Source organism: Hyla sarda, unplaced genomic scaffold, assembly GCF_029499605.1.
Source record: "Hyla sarda isolate aHylSar1 unplaced genomic scaffold, aHylSar1.hap1 scaffold_552, whole genome shotgun sequence".
Classification (NCBI taxonomy): domain Eukaryota; kingdom Metazoa; phylum Chordata; class Amphibia; order Anura; family Hylidae; genus Hyla; species Hyla sarda.
In genome coordinates, this window is record NW_026610564.1 from 112,754 (window position 1) to 127,416 (window position 14,663).

At 46.1% G+C, this 14,663-nt stretch overlaps 1 protein-coding gene across 1 annotated transcript in view; it reads left to right on the top strand.

Annotated features, from left to right (window-relative positions):
- Positions 1-12,259: 12,259 nt before the first annotated feature.
- LOC130339797 (uncharacterized) overlaps positions 12,260-14,663 on the top strand; it is an 81,960-nt gene continuing 79,556 nt past the window's right edge. Inside the window, exon 1 of the mRNA XM_056554091.1 lies at positions 12,260-13,624. Coding sequence (XP_056410066.1) covers positions 13,338-13,624 — 287 coding nt within the window. The 5' untranslated portion in view covers positions 12,260-13,337. The remainder of the gene's footprint in view (positions 13,625-14,663) is intronic.

Consider the following 14,663-nt stretch of genomic DNA (forward strand, 5'->3'; position numbering starts at 1 on the left):
CTGCCTACCTAATGTGGGGGAACTATACTGCCAACCAAATGTGGGGGAACTATAATCTAATGTGGGGGGAATTACACTGCCAACCTAAAGTGGGGGAACTATACTGCAAACATAATGTTGGGAAGCTATACTAGCAACCTAATGTGGGGGACTACAACCTAATTTGGGGAAACTGTACTGCCTACCTATTTTGGGGGAACTACAACCTAATTAATGTGGGGGAACTATAATGCCTACCTAATGTGGAGGGAACTATAATGCCTACCTAATGTGGAGGGAACTATAATGCCTACCTAATGTGGAGGGAACTATAATGCCTACCTAATGTGGAGGGAACTATACTGCCTACCTAATGTGGAGGGAACTATACTGCCAACATAACGTGGGGGAACTATACTGCAAACCTAATGTGGGGAACTATACTGCAAACCTAATGTGGGGGAACTATACTGCAAACCTAATGTGGGGGGGAACTATACTGCCAATGTAATGTGGGGGAACTATACTGCCTACCTAATGTGGGGGGAATTATACTGCAAATATAATGTTGGGAAGCTATACTGGCAACCTAATGTGGGGGAACTATACTGCCAACCTAATTTGGGGAACTACAACCTAATTTGGGGAAACTGTACTACCTACCTATTGTGGGGGAACTACAACCTAATTAATGTGGGGGAACTATACTGCCAACCTAATCTTGTGAAGCTATACTGGCAACCTAATGTGGGGGAAATATACAGTCAACCTAATGTTGGGGAACTATATTGCCAACCTAATGTGGGGGAACTATATTGCCAACCTAATGTGGGGGAACTATGCAAAAATATAAAATGGTACTATTCTGATCCCTATTACTCTTTTATTTTTCCGTATATGGGGATGTATGAGGGTATTTTTTTGTGCTTTGAATTGTAGTTTTTATCGGTAACATTTTTGTTTTGTTTTTTCAATTGCTTTTTAGATATTTTTTTGGTATTTGAAGTGACCAAAAATGTGTAAATCTGGTTAGTGCACTATTACGACTTTTGAAGCCCCTCTTTAGATTTTGCCTAGGGCCATGCTAAGCCTAAAACCGGCCCTGGATGCCGCTACCACTGCTGGAGACCAGCCTGTGCTCCCACTGCTCTCACGCTGCATGTCAGCTCCTGCACAGGATTACAGCCTCTCCTCTTCCCCTTCTGGGCTCCCACTCCATTGCTCTGCACCGCCAATGTCTCAGCCAGAGCACCACCAGAGTCCTGTGCCTCCTGCTACTCCTATTGCAGACCTCCCAGAAGCCTCCTCACCTAATGTTAACCTCTTGGGGACCAGGCAACCTCCCCTCTCACAGAGAAGTTCTTTGTTCCCCTCTCATTGCCCTGAAACTGACCCAAAAAGATCAGAGCACCCTGCACCTACTCCATATGGTCTTCCACTCCTCTCCTCTGAATTTAGTACCACTGTGCAGTACTTTCATATGGACTCAAGCATTTTTTTCAGAGGAAGATTCCACTGATACCAGCGAGGTTCCAGACTACTGGGGGGGGGGGGGGGGATAGCCACCACCCCCCCCCCCCCCCAATGAAGAAAAAAATGTTCAAAACACTGTTAAAAGCCCGCTCCATGAAGAGCAGCTGAATAGCACACTCTTCCTCTGATGACTCATGTGGCCCTTTCAAGACCCGGGGATCCAAATCCCACATGTGTGACCACTCTCCTGTACCGTCTTTCTAACCTGCTACCATCCAGCCAGATTGCTCTAGTGAAACACCTATTCTTCCGAGCCCAGAGGCTGCCGCTAATACTTTAAATAATCACCCTGAGCTACAAGACCTAATGGCACTTCTTCACATGAAAAAAATAAATAAATGGCACAGAGACCTAGTGCCTGTTCAAGCAGATGTTTCTCAACTAACAACCCGAGTGTCCAATCTAGAGACCTTCCGCACTTCTATTGCCTCAAAAGTCCACACATTGCGAACCGCCACTACTTCTCTTCTAGCTCAGGAATCCCTGATTGTCGACCATAATGATGACTTAGACAACAGAAACAGACGTAAAAACATATGCAAAAAGGGCCTCCCTGAATCTGTTGTCCCTCAAAAGTTGCCCACCACTCTCCAAAAAATATTCCATGACATTGTCCAGACACCGACTGACTCCCCTGTGGAACTAGACCGTGCAATGCAACTGCTAGTCACATCAGCATTGGGTAAAGACAGGAGTGCAGAGTGCTTTGGTGATCTCACCGAGAAGGATCTTACGATATATAAACCTCCTATTCACGTTATTGAGCATTTCATCAGAGAGGGGAAGATATCTTTTCACTGCCTCATACAGATCAACAAGCTGCCTGAACTTTATGAACCATTCTGAATTCAGTACTCTCAGCCCTTCTCAGTGCTGATCACTGTTAGTGGTTAGGTTCAGGGGTTAGGATTAGGGTTTAGGGATAGGTTGAGGGGTTAGAGTTATGATTTGGGGTTAGGGATTAGGTGTTAGGAATAGTGTTAGGCATTGAGATTAGGGGGTTAGGATTAGTTTTTAGGATCAGTGTTAGGGATTAGGGTTTAGGATTAGGGTTTAGGATTAGGGTTTAGGATTAGGGTTTAGGATTAGAGTTTAGGATTAGAGTTTAGGATTAGAGTTTAGGATTAGAGTTTAGGGATAGGATTAGGATTAGGGGTAAGAATAAGGATAGGATTAGGATTAGAGGTTATGGAGTGAGAGACGGCTTTACAGCAGAAAAGTGTGTCCCTGTGCAGAGGGTCACATTCCACTACAGACACACAGTTTTCTTCATTACATTACCTTATATGACCACAGTGGTTATCAATGTATGGGATAATGATCAATGTGATCTGCTTTATAGTAGATGGGTACTTCACATAATGGAGAAAATTGTTTATATGACTAATATGGTCTATATGATCAATTTGATGTACTTGACTATACCATGAAGAAGAATCCATATCCTGAATACAGGATTGTATTTAATACCTATTATTTACACCTCTATATGACCTATGTCAGTGATGGCGAACCTATGGGACGCGTGCCATAGGTGGCATGCCAAGCCCCCTCTGTGGGCACGCAGCCATAGTTTGCCAGACGGGGTAAACCGGGAAATCCCTGTGTCCCGAAAGATCTTTTCGGACACAAAGATTTCCCTGATTATCTTTCTCCGGCCCAGCGTTAACTTTAAAACTGCAGGGGCCGCAGGGAGGTAGTGCATGCGTGCGCCCATAGGAACGAAGGAGCGAAGCATCTAGGAGGAGGACGCGCGCTGGCCAACATGGTAATTTACCAGCTACACTTGAGCTTCGGCGCTCCGACCACCGCTCCTCCGGTCCCGGGACCTACTGCTATGGTCTATTAAGATTAGGTCATGACCCCTGACCGGAGGAGCGATGGATGGAGCACTGTGAGGCCGTATACAGACATACAGCCTCCAGCCATACACTATATATGGCTGAAGGTTGTATGTCTGTGGGGGAACTATACTGCACCTAATGTGGGGGGACTATACTGCACCTAATGTGGAAGGACTGCAACATAATATGGGGGAACTACAACCTAATGTGGGAGAACTACAAGAACCTAATGTGGGGGAACTATACTGCCTACCTAATGTGGGGGAACTACAACCTAATGTGAGGGAACATACTGCCTACCTATTTTGGGGGAACATACTGCCTACCTAAGTTGTTTTTTCTAAACTTAAACCTCAGTATTCTGATTTAATTGCTGTGCTGGCACTTTGAGGGAAAAAAAAGTTGGTGTTTATTACGGTTTGGGCACTCGGGCTCAAAACGGTTTGCCAGCACTGACCTATGTGATGAATATGATCTATTTGGTATGTGATCTATATGATGCAGGGGTGGCGGTTGTACTGTCTTCTCAGTGGCATCTGGCACAAGAGGTTACATGTTCCATGCTGCTGGCAGACTTGTAGGCTTAGGGGTGATGACGGATCCTACTGCCATAGGCGTGCGCAGCCTATTGCATTAGGGTGTGCACCCTAAAGCACAAACTCATGCTGCACGTATGTATATATATATATATATATATATATATATATATATATATATATATACGCACACAGTTAGTATAGTTCCCCCACATTAGGTGCAGTATAGTTCCCCCACATTAGGTGCAGTATAAGTCCCACCACATTAGGTTGGCAGTACAGTTCCCCCACATTAGGTTGGCAGTACAGTTCCCCCACATTAGGTGGCACCTAATGTGGGGGAACTGAATGGCACCTAATGTGGGGGAATTGTACTGCCAACCTAATGTGGGGGAACTGTACTGCACTTAATGAAGGGGAACTGTACTGCACCTAATGAGGGGGAACTGTACTGCACCTAATGAGGGGGAACTGTACTGCACCAGTACAGTTCCCCCACATTAAGTGCAGTACAGTTCCCCCACATTATGTGCAGTACAGTTCCCCTACATTATGTGCAGTACAGTTCCCCTACATTAGGTGCAATATAGTTCCCCACATTAGGTGCAGTATAGTTCCCCCACATTAGGTTGGCAGTCTAGTTCCCCACATTAGGTTGGCAGTACAGTTCCCCCACATTAGGTTGGCAGTACAGTTTCCCCACATTAGGTTGGCAGTACAGTTCCCCCACATTAGGTTGGCAGTACAGTTCCCCCACATTAGGTTGGCAGTACAGTTCCCCCACATTAGGTTGGCAGTACAGTTCCCCCACATTAGGTTGGCAGTACAGTTCCCCCACATTAGGTGCCACCTAATGTGGGGGAACTGTACTGCACCTAATGTGGGGGAACTGTACTGCACCTAATGAAGGGGAACTGTACTGCATCTAATGAGGGGGAACTGTACTGCACCTAATGTGGGGGAACTGTACTGCACCAGTACAGTTCCCCTACATTAAGTGCAGTACAGTTCCCCCACATTAGGTGTAGTATAGTTCACCACATTATGTGCAGTACAGTTCCCCCACATTAGGTTGGCAGTATAGTTCCCCACATTAGGTACAGTATAGTTCCCCCACATTAGGTGCAGTATACTTCCCCCACATTAGGCTGGCAGTATAGTTCCCCCACATTAGGCTGGCAGTATAGTTCCCCCACATTAGGCTGGCAGTATAGTTCCCCCACATTAGGCTGGCAGTATAGTTCCCCCACATTAGGCTGGCAGTATAGTTCCCCCACATTAGGTGCAGTATAGTTCCCCCACATTAGGTGCAGTATAGTTCCCCCACATTAGGTGCAGTATAGTTCCCCCACATTAGGTGCAGTATGTTCCCCCACATTAGGTGCGGTATAATTCACCACATTAGGTGCAGTACAGTTCCCTACAAAAGCAAAATAGACATGGAGGCCACCAGCATCTGGGGGTGCTACCTTCCTACTGGCAGGAAGAGGGGGTTAATTTGAGGGTACTACCTTCTTACTGGGGGGGGGGGGGTAATCTGGGGGTACTACCTGCCTACTCGGGCCCCAGATTAACACCCCCCCCCCCCCCCGGTAGGCCGGTAGTACCTAAGATTAACCCCCTCCCCCCAGCAGGCAGGTAGTACCCCCAGATTAACCCTCTCCCCTCAGCAGGCAGGTAGCACCCCCAGTTTAACCCCCTCCCCCCTGTAGGAATGCAGTACCCCCCAGATTAACCCTATCCCCCCACCCTGTTAGAAGGTAGTACCCCCCCCCCCCCCCGATGACCCCCCCCAGTAGGATGGTAGTACCCCCCAGTTTAACCCCCTCTCCCCCCCCGTAGGAATGCAGTACCCTCCAGATTAACCCTATCCCCCCACCCTGTTAGACGGTAGTACCCCCCGATGACCCCCTCCCCCCCAGTAGGATGGTAGTACCCCCCCCAGTTTAACCCCCTCTCCCCCCTGTAGGAATGCAGTACCCCCAGATTAACCCTATCCCCCCACCCTGTTAGAAGGTATTACCCCCCTGATGACCCCCTCCCCCCCCAGTAGGATGGTAGTACCCCCCAGTTTAACCCCCTCTCCCCCCCTGTAGGAATGCAGTACCCCCCAGATTAACCCTATCCCCCCACCCTGTTAGAAGGTAGTACCCCCCTCCCCCCCCAGTAGGATGGTAGTACCCCCCAGTTTAACCCCCTCTCCCCCCTGTAGGAATGCAGTACCCCCCAGATTATCCCTATCCCCCCACCCTGTTAGAAGGTAGTACCCCCTGATGACCCCCTCCCCGCCAGTAGGATGGTAGTACCCCCCAGTTTAACCCCCTCTCCCCCCCTGTAAGAATGCAGTACCCCCCAGATTAACCCTATCCCCCCCCCCTCCCTGTAGGATGATAGTACGGTGCCCCAGATTAACCCCCTCCCCCAGACCCAGTAGGCAGGTTGAAATAACATTCACTCACTCAGCGCGGTAATCCTGCGAGCCGCGTACCGTCACGTCACGCTTTGGGGCCGGCGTCCTTGAATACCGCGTGACGTCCTGATGGTCATGTGACGGCAGTAACGCGCCGTCACATGATCGGACCAACTGAAGGTGAGCCAGAGAGGAGCGGGGCGGGGCACAAACAGGAGCAGGAGGCAGCGCTGTGCGGTGCGCCTGACGGACAGGCGCACCACACAGCGGGGGTCTGGGCTGGTGAAGGACGGTCGGGCACAGATGGGGGGTGCTACGGAGCGTTTTGGTGTCACACTGTGCGGGCCGCACCCGGGTCGCAACGCCACTGGATTAGGGTGTGCCTGGGCACACCCGACACACCCAGTGCGCACGCCTATGCCTACTGCACTGAATACTCTCTCTGATTCTACCCTTGAGGGTGGATAAAATATTCCTGGTTGTTGTCAGATTTCTTCCAGTGTTAAAATGCACACTAAGGTATCGGAACACACAATGGCTTTTACCAAGTGTTTCCAAAAATTAAATAACCTATAATAGACTGACACAAGAAAGTGTCCACAAAATGCTTTATTTTTAACAAAAAGGATTAAATACAGCAACAGAGAGCCCTCCTATTTTAAAATGGCCCACCCCTAAAAAACACCAACCCCAAAAACACAAGATAGGGTGCACATATTGGAATATTCCCAGAGACAACTATCAACCAACAGTGTCACATCTCCCTCATAGTGCACGCTATTATGCCATATGATTTACACACAGTATTAGTTACCTGTTATTGACATGCTGAGGACTCAGAGAGTACACCCCACCACCACCTCAATACGTGTTCTGAATATTTGCCAAGAAGTGGGGGTGGGTGCAACTGCCTGCCCTGAAGAAGTATTCCACTGCTAGACATCTTATCCCCTATCCCAGTAGCAGGACACCCGTGATCTCCCGCAACACCATAGGCGTGTGCAGCCTATTGCATTAGGGTGTGCACCCTAAAGCACAAACTCACTCCGCGCACGCGTGTGTGTGTGTGTTCATGTATGTATGTATGTGTGTGTGTATATATATGCTAAGCCTAAAACCGGCCTTGGATCCAATCCTCCTACACTATGCAAGCAGGAATATATTATATATATATTATATATATATATATATATATATATATATATATATATATATATATATATATATATATATATATATATATATATATATACTCCTGCTTGCATAGTGTAGGAGGATTGGATCCAAGGCCGGTTTTAGGCTTAGCATGGCCCTCAGCAAAATCAGAAGTGGGGTCCCAAAAGTCGTAATAGTTCACTAATCAGATTAGCACATTTTTGGTCACTTCAAATACCATAACAAATATCTAAAAAGCAAAAAAAAAAAAAAAAAAAAAATGGTACCGATAAAAACTACAAATCACAGCACTAAAAATGACCCTCATACATCCCCATACACAGAAAAATAAAAGTGCTATAGGGATAAGAATAGTACAATTTTATATTTTTATATAGTTCCCCCACATTAGGTTGGCAGTATAAATCTCCCACATTAGGATGGAAATATATTTCCCCCACATTAGGTGCAGTATAGTTCCCCCTCATTAGGTGCAGTATAGTTCCCCCTCATTAGGTGCAGTATAGTTCCCCCTCATTAGGTGCAGTATAGTTCCCCCACATTAGGTTAGTAGTACAGTTCCCCCACATTAGGTTAGCAGTACAGTTCCCCCAAATTAGGTTAGTAGTACAGTTCCCCCACATTAGGTGCAGTACAGTTCCCCCACATTAGGTGCAGTACAGTTCCCCCACATTAGGTTAGTAGTACAGTTCCCCCACATTAGGTTCCCCCACATTAGGTGCAGTATAGTTCCCCCACATTAGGTTAGTAGTATAGTTCCCCCACATTAGGTGCAGTATAGTTCCTCCACATTAGGTTAGTAGTATAGTTCCCCCACATTAGGTTAGTAGTACAGTTCCTCCACATTAGGTGCAGTATAGTTCCCCCATATTAGGTGCAGTATAGTTCCCCCACATTAGGTTAGTAGTATAGTTCCCCCTCATTAGGTTGGCAGTATAGTTCCCCCACATTAGGTTAGTAGTACAGTTCCTCCACATTAGTTGCAGTATAGTTCCCCACATTAGGTGGAGTATAGTTCCCCCATATTAGGTGCAGTACAGTTCCACGACATTAGGTGCAGTATAGTTCCCCCACATTAGGTTAGTAGTATAGTTCCCCCACATTAGGTGCAGTATAGTTCCTCCACATTAGGTTAGTAGTATAGTTCCCCCACATTAGGTTAGTAGTACAGTTCCTCCACATTAGGTGCAGTATAGTTCCCCCATATTAGGTGCAGTATAGTTCCCCCACATTAGGTTAGTAGTATAGTTCCCCCTCATTAGGTTGGCAGTATAGTTCCCCCACATTAGGTTAGTAGTACAGTTCCTCCACATTAGTTGCAGTATAGTTCCCCACATTAGGTGGAGTATAGTTCCCTCACATTAGGTGCAATATAGTTCCCCCACATTAGGTGCAGTACAGTTCCACCACATTAGGTGCAGTATAGTTATAATTGTAGGGAGGAGGACAATTCTAGAATTTGCCATGAGGCTTACGGGACTAATTCTACCCCTGATCTTATATTTGCCAAGGGGTTCAATGGGCGGAGCCAAAGGGTTGTCAAAATTAGGTTTTGCCATGTATGATTGTGACTGTCTATTATATGTAGCCTACATATAATAGACAATCATACATGATGGGGATGTAGTCCTGAGCTGTAAGCCTACATATAATAGACAGTCACAATCATACATGATCAGGGCTGGTGCAAGGACTTTTGGCACCCTAGGCGAAAGCTAATTTTGCCACCCCCTTGACCCCACACATTGGCTCTGCCCTTTGACATGCACAACCATACTACTGGGGTGACACACTGTAACAAACCTCCTCCTTATGTAATCACCTTACTACAGGGGTGACACACTGTAACAATCCTCCTCCTCATGTAATCTTGTTACTTATGGGGTGACACACTGTAACAAACCTCCTCCTCATGTAATCTCCTTACTACTGGGGTGACACACTGTAACAAACCTCCTCCTCATGTAATCTCCTTACTACTGGGGTGACACACTGTAACAAACCTCCTCCTCATGTAATCTCCTTACTACTGGGGTGACACACTGTAACAAACCTCCTCCTCATGTAATCTCCTTACTACTGGGGTGACACACTGTAACAAACCTCCTCCTCATGTAATCTCCTTACTACTGGGGTGACACACTGTAACAAACCTCCTCCTCATGTAAACTCCTTACTACTGACACACTGTAACAAACCTCCTCCTCATGTAATCTCCTTACTACTGGGGTGACACACTGTAACAAACCTCCTCCTCATGTAATCTCCTTACTACTGGGGTGACACACTGTAACAAACCTCCTCCTCATGGAATCTCCTTACTACTGGGGTGACGCACTGTAACAAACCTACTCCTCATGTAATCTCCTTACTACTAGGGTGACACACTGTTTAGCAGACAGTGTAACAGTATTAGATAGAGACAGTATCACACATTATAGGATTAGATACAGGGGCTCAGCAACCAGTATCAGACATAGGGGGATTAGATACACAGCTCAGCAGACAATATCAAACATAAATGCACAGCTCAAATCACACATGGGGATTAGATACAGGGGCTCAGCAAACAGTATCACACATGGGGGGATTAGATACAGGGTCTCATCAAACAGTATCACACATGGGAGGATTAGATACACAGCTCAAACAGTATCACTTATGGGGGGTTTTAGATACACAGTTTAGCAGACAGATCACACATGGGGGATTAGATACCCACAGCTCAGCAAACAGTATCACACATAGGGGGTTTAGATACACAGGCTAGCAGACAGATCACAGATGGGGGGGATTAGATACACAGCTCATTAGACAGATCACACATGGGGGATTCGATACACTGCTCAGCAAACAGTATCACACATGGGGAGTTTAGATACACAGCTCATTAGACAGATCACACACTGGGGGATTAGATACACATTTTAGCAGACAGATCAAACATGGGGGATTAGATACACAGCTCATTAGACATATCACACATAGGGGATTAGATACACAGGCTAGCAGACAGATCACACATGGGGGATTAGATACACAGCTCATTAGACAGATCACACATGGGGGATTAGATACACATTTTAGCAGACAGATCACACATGGGGGGGATTAGATACACAGCTCATTAGATCACACATGGGGGATTCAATACACTGCTCAAACAGTATCACACATGGGGAGTTTAGATACACAGCTCATTAGACAGATCACACACTGGGGGATTAGATACACATTTTAGCAGACAGATCACACATGAAAGGAGTCTCACCAGGTCAGTGTCTCTTCCCTGGATCTCACAGTGCTTCTCCAGCAACATGAGGGGTGGCGTGGGGGGTGTTGTGGTTTTGCAGCTCCTCCAGCAAGACGAGGCTGAGGGGAGGGCGTGTATGTTGTCAAGATAGGTTTGCTGTGACGGGGGGATTTCGGCCTGGTGATGTCGGGGATGTCCGGTGGGGCTCGGGTTTAGTAGTGAGAAAAAAAAAGAAAGTCCTGCAGCAGCGGGCTGCGGTGATTAGGGTGTGCCTGTGCACACCCGGCACACCCCGTGCGCAACACCCGACTTTCTAAACAAATGCAGGGTTCCTGGGGCAGTTGTGGTTATGTCATGGTCAAGCCGCACCCCTTCCATTCATATATATGGGAGGGGGCGTGTCTGCTAACACGTCCCCTCCCATAGACATGAATAGAATGGGTGTGATGTGATGTCACAAGGGGGCGTGGCCATGATGTCACAATCACGGCCTCCATCTTCTTGATATCTAAGAAAAACTTGCTGCACTATTAATATACACCACTAGAGGGATCCCTGGATTAACATGATATAATATGATATAATGACATAATATGATATGTAAGGAACATGGGGTGGGGGGATTTATCAAGTTATTTGGACTTTCTTTTTGTTTACTTTTGTAGCAAGTTGCCAGGCGCAGTCACTTTTTGTGCTTTTTTTGTGTGACAAACCTAATAGCTCAGAAACCAAAGTCTTTTCTAAAAGTCACAAATTTTGAGGGCAAAGTTCTTTGAAAAGTCAAAAACCTAAGTAAGCCTGGACCACACTTTGGTAACTATTGCGCAAATGAAATATCTTCCAGTAACTCCTTTTTTTTAACACCTTGCACCAAAAAACACTGCTGAAAAATCAGTCTACACAAATAACTTTCCACAACACGAATTGATTAATATCCCCCATTAGAGATGAGCAAATTTGCAGTAAATTTGATTTGTCACAAACTTCTCGGCTCGGCAGTTGATGACTTTTCCTGCATAAATTTGTTCAGCATTCAGGTGCTCCCGTGGGCTGGAAAAGGTGGATACAGTCCTAGGAGACTCTTTGCTAGGACTGTATCCACCTTTTCCAGCCCACCGGAGCACTGGAAAGCTGAACTAATTTATGCAGGAAAAGTCAGCAACCGCCGAGCTGAGAAGTTTGTGACGAATCGAATTTACTGTAAATTCGCTCATCTCTGTCCCCCGTGATATCCATCTTTTACATGGATCATATAATTTATAAATATTTACAACCATAATAATTAATTAATGTATTAATGATCAATAACTAGTGGATGCATCAATAGTGAACAATTAAATAATTTATTTCATAATTAGATTTTATGGGTATTAATGTAATTATGGATTAAATTAAAAAAACTAAACAAAACACTATAAATCCACAGCTCCTGCCCCGCAACTCCAACAAGGAGATCACATAATTCAGAATCTGGGAAATGGAAAATCTGTAACTCCACATCCTAATATACAAACTCTTCTATATTACATCACTTTATTATTATGTTTTGTTATATCAAGCACAATGCAGATGTATTTATTTGTTCCTGATCCTCTTACAGACTCTTACAATAACAGCACAACAATTTCAGCTGCTCTTATATCTGGTATAGAATAAGCAGGGGGTGTAAGTCTTAGTCAACATCCATAGTTGTATCTATTTGTATCTCTGTAACTTGTGTCAGCACCTGGGAAATATTACTTGTTACAATTTGGTAACATGTAAAGAGTATAATACAAAGCTCTCACCACCAGGTGTCGCTATTGTAACACAATGTATCTGATCTGTATAAACTGTAACTGTAAGGATTTATACTGCTGTGATAAATAGACGATCTCTATGGATAGATGTGATTTAAGGAAGTCATTGATTTACCCAAATTTGGAGGTACATTTAACTCTTTCGTTAACTGGTTGTACACATGGTGTTATCCATCCTGAGAATTGATGGGTTTATTTGTTTTTATGGTATTAACACGTGGGATCAGGCTCTCGGACGATTATTCTCGGTCACTCTCATTGCACATATCGGGGCTCCATATAATGTCGTACAATGTGTGCAGAGTCTTGGTGCCCGGGGGTGAGCAGTCCTGTAGACCTGGTAATGCTGCCCGAGTGATCGATCCATTCACAAGATTTGTTCTGCCATCTGCTGCTCCCCGCACACACATTATACACCTGACAGATTATTGTGCTGCTATTGATCCTCTCCCATGTGTGTAACATACAGCTCACACACCTGCCCGATCACCATTCCCGCTCGGTACAATGACGACTGCTCTTCTCTAGAATGTTGGGGAGAATCGCGGTAAGAAAAAAAAACTGATTATTTAGAATCGGAAAAATGCAGCAAACGTTTTGGAATGGGCGGGAAATTCAAAACCTTCTTGTCTCGTGTTCAGCCAATCAACGGAAAGGGGGGAGGGTCAGGAATGTAAATGTGGTTAAAAGAAACGCCCCCGGATGATGTCATCTTTGTTCTAGTTTTCTTTCAGGTCCGCCCATGTGCTATATAAGCCGGACTCGGCCGCACTCAGTATCTTGCAGTCTACTCGCTACATAGAGAAGATGTCTGGACGCGGTAAAGGAGGGAAAGGTCTCGGTAAGGGCGGAGCCAAGCGGCACAGGAAGGTGCTCCGGGATAACATCCAGGGCATCACCAAGCCTGCCATCCGCCGTCTAGCTCGCAGGGGAGGTGTGAAGCGCATCTCCGGCCTCATCTATGAAGAGACTCGCGGTGTCCTGAAAGTCTTCCTGGAGAACGTCATCCGTGACGCCGTCACCTACACCGAGCACGCCAAGAGGAAGACCGTCACCGCCATGGACGTGGTGTACGCCCTCAAGCGCCAGGGCCGCACTCTCTACGGCTTCGGAGGTTAATTCTGCTTCTACTCGGCTCCATCTCATCAACCCAAAGGCTCTTCTCAGAGCCGCCCACATGTTCTATGGAAAGGCTACAATTCCTTGTGTCTTCTCTACTGAGAGGTTGTGTGATCGGTGTTTTGCTCTTGTGGTTGCGGTGTTTGTTTTTCCCTGTCCTGCCATAATCGCTGCACCTGATCAGTCTATCGGTATTTCCCTCCTATCTGCTCCGGGGGATCTCCTCTGAATGTTCTGACTACTGCCCTCATCTTCCTCCGTGATTATAGTTACTGTTACAATCTACATTCATCTTCTCCAGATTACATTACTTCCCTCCCCACCATATCACTCATTACCTCCCTAAAGAGTCCGTGTTATAGAACATGCAAATCTCCTGATAATATCCCGGTAAGACCCTTCTATATCCCGCTATCCGGACAAATGAGCCTTCACTCTATATAACACCTGTATGTTAATGGAGCTGTTCACACCCAAGTAAATTGCGCATATATATATATATATATATATATACCTCCTGTTCTCATAAGCAGGATCCCGGGATTGTTCTTTGCAGTTAACCCTCTCGGTGCTGAGTTCAGTTACTATAGTGATGTAGATCGTGTCCTCTGCATTGCTCCTGTGTGATCGGTGCTGCTGGCTTCAGTCTCCCGACACCTGTGACCGTAAGTGGTGCATAGAGGGTTAAATCTAGGCGGAGTTATAGACCCGAATGTTCGCTCATTGGTTGATCACCGCAGTTGACTATTTTGAAATTCCCGCTCTTCTTCTGATCGTTTCTCCCTTTGTCTCGTCCTCTTCCCTGTACACGTGACTACATTCCTCTGGTTTCTGTAAATAGGAAGAAATAGGCGGCGGAGGGGAAACTGTTGGGGCCGATCAGGGGGATTCTAGTGAGGCGGAGAGGAGAGAGGACACTATGTCCGGGGCTGACATCACAATGGTGGGTGTATACGGGGTCTTCCCTGCAGAGTATATAGAGGAGCCGCGTCCCTGTCCTATTCCAGACCTGAT